This window comes from Apium graveolens, chromosome 10, assembly GCF_009905375.1.
Source record: "Apium graveolens cultivar Ventura chromosome 10, ASM990537v1, whole genome shotgun sequence".
Taxonomy (NCBI): Eukaryota; Viridiplantae; Streptophyta; class Magnoliopsida; order Apiales; family Apiaceae; genus Apium; species Apium graveolens.
The window spans coordinates 181,371,975-181,379,400 of NC_133656.1; the positions used below are offsets into that span (position 1 = coordinate 181,371,975).

Here is a 7,426-nt window from a genome sequence, read left to right on the forward strand (position 1 = left end):
GGATTTATTTTATTTATGTTGTCATATTATAGTTATTATATTAGTGTTGTGGATCCTCATTCCTAACTCCGAGTTTGAGGACGTCACATACAAAGAGTAAACTAAATATTAACACATATGTTTAATAAAGAGTTGAGTAAAATTTCTGAGTTTTCGTCCAATAAACTATGAGTAATGAGATATTTTTTGCCATGTGAGTAATGAGTTATTTTATTACTCAAGTCATTACTAACTCACAATTACGTTACTCAATTAGAAAAGATTAAAAATACATAACTGAAGTTATAAAAACTTGTAATCATAATATTCAACAAAGCAAAATTTACACAATCGTTAATATAAGTTGATTTTAATAGAAAAATGTTAACGTCTAGGTAGATGTGATATCATTGCCAATGTCATGATTTATTAACTAAAATTGACCTGATATTCTTAGTTTTTAATATTTTGAACAAAGTCCTAATTTAATAAGACGTCAGATAATTGTCAATTTCATACTTCATCAATTAAAATTGACCTAATCCACCTAGTTTTTAACACATTGAATCTGAAAATTGACATAATTCACCTTGGTTTTAACACATTGAATCTTAGATTTAATAGACCATTCTTACTTTCACAACATAAAAAACTTATGTTATTCTCTTCTAGTATATCAAATAATATGAATACTACATTAACATTGAATTTTGTATAGTTAGTGAAAGTTTCATTTTTTTTAAAATTATTTCACTTAATTTTGGTGACTGATGTGTTTATTTGCTTTTAATGTATTATTAATTGGGATTAAAAAATTTCCTTAATTAATTTTTAAATGATAAAGGTTTTTTAGCTAGTACCTTTTTAGGAAAATTTTATGTCGAATGGTTTTTTAACTTTTAAAATGATAGTAGTTATTATCTCTTTAATACTCATATTAAAGGATATCTTTTATTAAATATGTTACCTTTTTTTAATCAATGTTTATGTTTTATTAATTAACGTCTTTTAATTATATCGGTTTTTGACTTGAATGGAGCTAATTTTTTCAGTAATGGTTATTTTAATTGATATTTTTTTAAAAAAATGTTTTTCAAATTGTGCCATTATTATGCTTTTAAGAATTTAAAGGACCATTAAATTTTAAAATAAATGGACTTCAAATTTTAATTTGTAGAATGATGTGTCATGTGAGGTGACTTATTTGTGCCAATACGGGAGTGTCATATATAAGGGTGTTGGCCCCAAATATCACTATTTGGAGAAGAATGACCCTTAATATCACTTTGTGAAAAAATGACCCCAAATGTCACTTCAAAAAGGAGTCTCGTTTTTAGTTTTTCTTATTAATTAAAAATGCAGTTGCGTTTCACGTTTTGCTCTCTCTTTTTTTCTTTTTATAATGCAAAACGCAACTCCAAGTTAAGTTATTGGAGTAATGCCAATTTAATTAGCGTTTTGTATATTTCTTTATTTCTTTTTACCCAAAATACTAGATAATGTTGTGTTTTCAAGCTTAAGACGTTATTTCAAGGGATGTTTTGTCATATTTTACACAAATATATAAATATTTAAGTATTTTTAAAACCCAAATTGGAGACTGTTGAACCCTAAAATATTAATAACTGTTAATAATTAGAGTTTGGTTACTAGGATTTAGGCTGACCCTAAATCCTAAACCCTAAATCAGTATACGTTTTATTAATTTATTTTGTAATATTTCTAAAACCCAAAAGGGGATTGGTGAACCCTAAAATGTTAAAAATTATTAAATAAGGGACCACTTTCTAATATTTTAAAGTTCACCAATTCTTAATTTAAATTTCAAATTATTTAAATAATTATAAATATGAATAAATACGAACAAAATACCCACTTAAAATAAAGTTTTGAGCTTGGAAACATAACATTATCTAACATTTCAAGTATAAAAAATAAGAAAAAAATGAAAAACATAAGTTCAGAAAGCGCACCTATCAAAACATCACTTGAAATGCTGTTTTGTCTAATAAAAAACAAAAAATATTGACAACGAATCACGAATCTCCGTTTTGCAATAAAAACATGAATTCAATTAATGTTTTGAAATTTTAAAAATGAAAAAAGGAAAACGGGAGACGCATCTCCGTTTTTTATTTATAGAAAAACGAAACCTGATCCTCCGTTTTGAAGTGACATTTTGGGGCATCTTTTCAAAATGTGACATTTGAGGTCTTTCTCTCCCAAATAGTGTCATTTAGGGCCTTTTTTCATATATGATGGCTTTTGACTATTTATTGGTTATATGAATCTTTAATGACTGATTTCTTCCTCAATATATATACTTTTTAAAATGCGCGCCGAATCCCGTCCCCAAAAAATTTGTAATATTTTACATACTAAACTACTATGCAGTTATGAAGCATGGTTGTCGTAGAGGAATCGGTAATAGTGAAAATACGGAAATCTGGAGTGTACCGTGGTTACCATGTCTTCAGGATGGCTATCTTACTACAGAGAAGTATGAGGAAATAGAGCATGAGAAAGTTAAGAGTCTTATGAATGATGATGGATCGAGGTGGGATGTGGAAATTCTGCAGGACATTTGCAATGAGCGTGACAGGAAGCTTATTCAGCAAATACCAATTCCATATTGAAATAAAGTTAACTCTTGGTACTGGATATTAGAAGATACAAGAAAATTTTCAGTGAAAAGTGGATATAGATATCTTTGAGGGGAAGCATATTGTGTTAATAAAAGTTTTTGGCAAAAACTCTGGAGAATGAAGCTTCCGGGGAAAGTTTTGAACTTGTTATGGCGTGCTTCTCGTGGTGTGTTTGATGTGGATCGCACCACAAAGAAAGGAAAAATAAGAATAAAAGGGATAAGAGAAGAAAATGATATTTCAAAAGAACACGATCAATCCAGAAACGTGAACTTTGAATCTCAAATTGCTTAGATAAATCCAGAAATTAAGTAATTCGAATCTAGCCTTCAAAACAATCCAGTAATTGAAGTTTAGAGGAAAGAAAAACTACTCATAGTTTATCTCAAAACAAAAGTTTCATATCATCCATTGTCTGTCTTAAAAGATTATATAAGAGGGGTATTTATAGAATTAGACAATAACCCAAACCCAACAAGATTCCAAGAGAAATTCTATATCAGCTTGAATTAGCCAATATCTGAATTCTTCCAAGAAACAAATTTAAAACCCAAATCCGAATAGAAAAAAAGACAAAAACCAAATAGAAAAATAAAATCCCAAGTGCTTAAAACAAGAAAAACCCTTTCAAGTGAAAGTTATAAACTTGCAAGCAAAATTCTAATTCATAATTATATAATAATCTGCTACTTATCCAACTTCATGCATAACTCCTTTATTCCTTGTTGTCCAAGTAAGCTTTATAACCCATGTTTGCATCATCTCCAATTGAATATCACAACGAGTACACATAGCCAAATCCGAATTAACATAATCATTCGTTGATCCTCATCAGTGTTACCTACAGCTACTGCACTTCAAAACAAACGAGTCAATATCGAAGCTGCGTGTACTTGGTGTCGGGATCAGGTGGAAACGGATATTTATGTGCTCTTTGAATGCCCTTTTGCGCGGGAAATTTGGTTAACAATAGGTTTGTAGAATATAGTAATGTTAGGTAGTACAGATATTGTTATTACTGTTTTAATGCGAGCTTTTGAGTTAGTAATGAGCAGCAGTGCAGATTAATAGCTTTGTTATGCTGGTGTTTGTGGAATAGAAGGAACAGGTGGGTATGGACGAAGACAAATTATTGACAGATAAATGCTGAAAGTTACAACCGAAATGATGGGATGCTGAGAGAATAAAACCGTTGTGCAACATGGACTGTACTGTGGACCACAACTTTTATTTATTAGTTTGTCTTATGCATATTAGTAAGGGCACTATAGTATTTTCATATGTGTAGTAGTACAACAGTCTTTTGTAAGTGTTATAAGGTGGAGTGATATTTTGTAGTACACAGGGTGAGAGCTGGAATTATTCAGTAATTGATACCATTTTGTGCTCATCTTCTTTCTCTTGAGTATTGCTGTTTTAGTTATCTCTTGCTTTATATCAAAAGTTAATATGGTATCAGAGCAAGCATCTTGATAACTTAGAATAGTGAGTATTGTTTCATTGAGAAAGTTAATATATTCATTCGAGGTTTCTTATCTAAAATCGTGTATGTCTAGTTTAGTGTACTGTCACTGTAAAAGCTAGATCCAAGGTAGTTTTATGGAGACAGGAAGTTTGACTATGAAAGATCTTCAAAACCCTCTATTCACACATCCGTCTGATGGTCCTCTTTCAGTCAGTGTGCCAAAGTTGCAAGGTGCATCAGACTACAGAACCTGTAAAAGGTCTTTTAAAATCCAGTTATCAGCAAAGAGAAAACTGGGGTTTGTAGATGGGACTATGACTAGAAGCGACACAGATGCAGGAGAAGCAGCCCAGTGGGACACATACAACAACCTGGTAATTTCTTGTATTCATAACAATATATCTGATAGCATTAAAACATATGTCCTTTTTATAAATAATGCTTGTGATATTTGGAAACAACTTGAGAAAAGGTTTTCACTCACAAATGGGTCAAGAAAATATAAGCTTAACAGAGATCTGTTCAACCTCAAACAAAATGGCATGAAAATCAATGAATACTTTTCTGCGCTGAGTAGCCTTTGGGAGAAGCTGACATCATGAATGTGCTGCCAAGAGTTACAACGATGACTCAAGAAGTTGCAGATCTGCTGAAGGTGTTGGAGGTGTTAAAAGAGGAGTCGAGATTGTTCCAGTTCTTGAATGGTTTGGATGATGTCTATGGGCCACAAAGAAGCCAACTGCTATTGTTGAGCCCCTTACCAGTTGTAGAGATAGCGTGTGCTGCGTTATAGCAAGAAGAATCACAAAAGGAGTTGCTCACGAATGTAAATCTGGGCGAAAATGATGTGATGGCAATGTATGGATACAAGGGAGCTCGCGACAAGTTCTTGAAGTGTACGTCATGTGGAAAGAGAGGGCATCAAAGTGATACGTGTTGTATTATGAATGGATACCCAAAATGACATTCAAGACATATTGCTGGACAGACGATGAGATAGATTTTGGTTTCTCAGGTATGGTTTGTAATGCGAAGAATATGAAGAAAAATGTTGCAGGAACAGAAGTTTGGATCATGGACTCGGGTGCCACCGATCACATGACTTCATCCTTAAAAAACTTGATGAATGTGAAGGCGACCTCGGACAAGCTCAACATAACACTGCCAAATGGCTCAGCTATATTGATAACACACGCAGGTGATGTGATTCTGATCAATGGATTGAAACTGGTGAATGTGTTATATGTTCCACAATTTAACTACAACTTACTCTCAATTCCTAAGTTGTCAAAAGATAACGATTGTAAGGTGTTGTTCGATCCCGAAGGTTGTGAAATATATGACTCAAAGACGAAGAAGATAGTTGGCTCTGGGGAGATGAGACATGGGATGTATTACTTGAAGGAAGGAGTGCCAAAAGTAAGCATAGCAGGCCAAGTGACAATAGATATGGTGGGTGTTAGGAAGAAGTCTGAGTTGGCCCTGTGACATGAACGCCTTGGGCATGCTTCATTGTCAAAACTACAGAAAATTCCACACATCAACCATTGCATAAAGCAACGAGATATAATGGAATGTTTGACGTGTTCATTGTAAAAAATGACGAGGTTACCTTATCCCACAATTGATTCGCAAGCAAATGAGGCATTCGATTTAATTCATACGGACATTTGGGGTTCATACAAGGTGAGCACGAGAGGGATGTTCAGGTATTTTCTGACCATAGTGGATGATTACTCAAGGATGACATGGGTATATTTGCTGGGAAAGAAATCTGATTACTTGAATGTGATGATGAAATTCGAAGAATTTGTAAAGTGTCAATTCAAAGGAAAACTGAGGCTAGTAAGGTCTGACAATGCTTTGGAAATGAATGACAAAGCTTGTATTGATCATTTCATTAAGCAAGGTGTGTTGCTGCAAAAATCATGTCCCTACACTCCGCAACAGAACGCGAGAGTGGAGAGAAAACACAAACAAGTGCTCGAGATAGTAAGGGCACTGCATTTTCAATCAGGACTGCCTCTCAATCATTAGGGTGATTATGTTCTTACGGAAGTGTACATCATGAATAGACTCCCAAATGCAACAATCAACTTTGAAGTGCCATATGAAAGATTGCATGGTGAAAAGGTGGATTATGAGAATTTCAAGAACTTTGGTTGTCTTGCATTTGCATACAACTCGAACCATGATGGTGATAAATTTGCACTGCGAGGAGTCATGAGCTGTTTCATAGGATATCTAGTGGGAACTAAAGGACTCAGAATCCTCAATCTCAAAACCAGAAAAGTGTTTGTTTCAAGGCATGTGAAATTCTTTGAAGAAATATTTCCACTGAGAAAAGAGGATGGAAGGAAGGAAGTGATTGAAATGATAAATGCACACAAGTTGTACAAGTGTTGGGAAGACATAATTGAAGAACCAACAGATGAACACGACGAAGAAAATCAAACGGGTGAAAAAGAATCTGAAGAAGAGGAGGCTGACAGTCAAAATGAAGAACAAGAAAGCAATGAGAATGAAAGAGGTGAACATGTGGAGTTGAGAAGATCCACACGGAACTTAAAACAACAAATATGGTTGAAAGATTTTGTAACTTCAACCTCGATAAGAGCCATGAGTTCCATGATAGTTTCCCCCAAGGAAGTGAGTGAGAACTTTAAATATTTTTTGGAAGCAATAGAAAAGAAGACATACCCGCAGAGTTTCCATCAAGCTGAGAAAGAAGATCATTGGGTCAAAGCGATGAATGAAGAGTTGAATGCATTAGAGGTGAATGGAACTTAGGAGGTGACAGTATTACTACCTAACAGAAAAGCTATAGGGAGTAAATGGATTTACAAAACGAAGTACAAAGCTGATGGGTCAGTTAAAAAATACAAGGCCCGCTTGGTGATTCTCGGTAACAAACAAACCTATGGGATAGACTACGTGGAGACGTTTGCTCCCGTAGTAAATATGACGATGGTTAGAGCTTTGTTGGCCGTGGCAGCAATAAAAGAATGGCACGTACACCAGTTAGACGCCTCAAATGCATTCTTGAATGGTGACTTGGAGGAAACGGTTTATATGGTGTTGCCACAAGGTTATCATGGTCCTCGGGGGAGAATCAAAAAAGGTGATCTTGCTGGCAGAGGTTTAGACAAGGAAAAGCTTCTTGTCTGCAAATTGAAAAAGGCCTTGTATGGCCTACGCCAAGCTTCGAGACAATGGCATTACAAACTTGCCATGTTTTTGGTCTCGATTGGTTACAAACACTCTAAAGCTGACTATAGTCTCTACTCCAAGACAGATGAGAAAAGCATCACTCTGGTATAAATATATGTGGATGACT

General features: G+C 34.2%; 1 protein-coding gene across 1 annotated transcript; it reads left to right on the plus strand.

The window, feature by feature from the left end:
- Positions 1-6,156: 6,156 nt before the first annotated feature.
- LOC141691396 (uncharacterized) lies at positions 6,157-6,879 on the plus strand. The gene has a single exon (XM_074496138.1). The coding sequence runs from the start codon at positions 6,157-6,159 to the stop codon at positions 6,877-6,879; it is 723 nt and encodes a 240-aa protein (XP_074352239.1).
- The last annotated feature ends 547 nt before the right edge of the window (positions 6,880-7,426 follow it).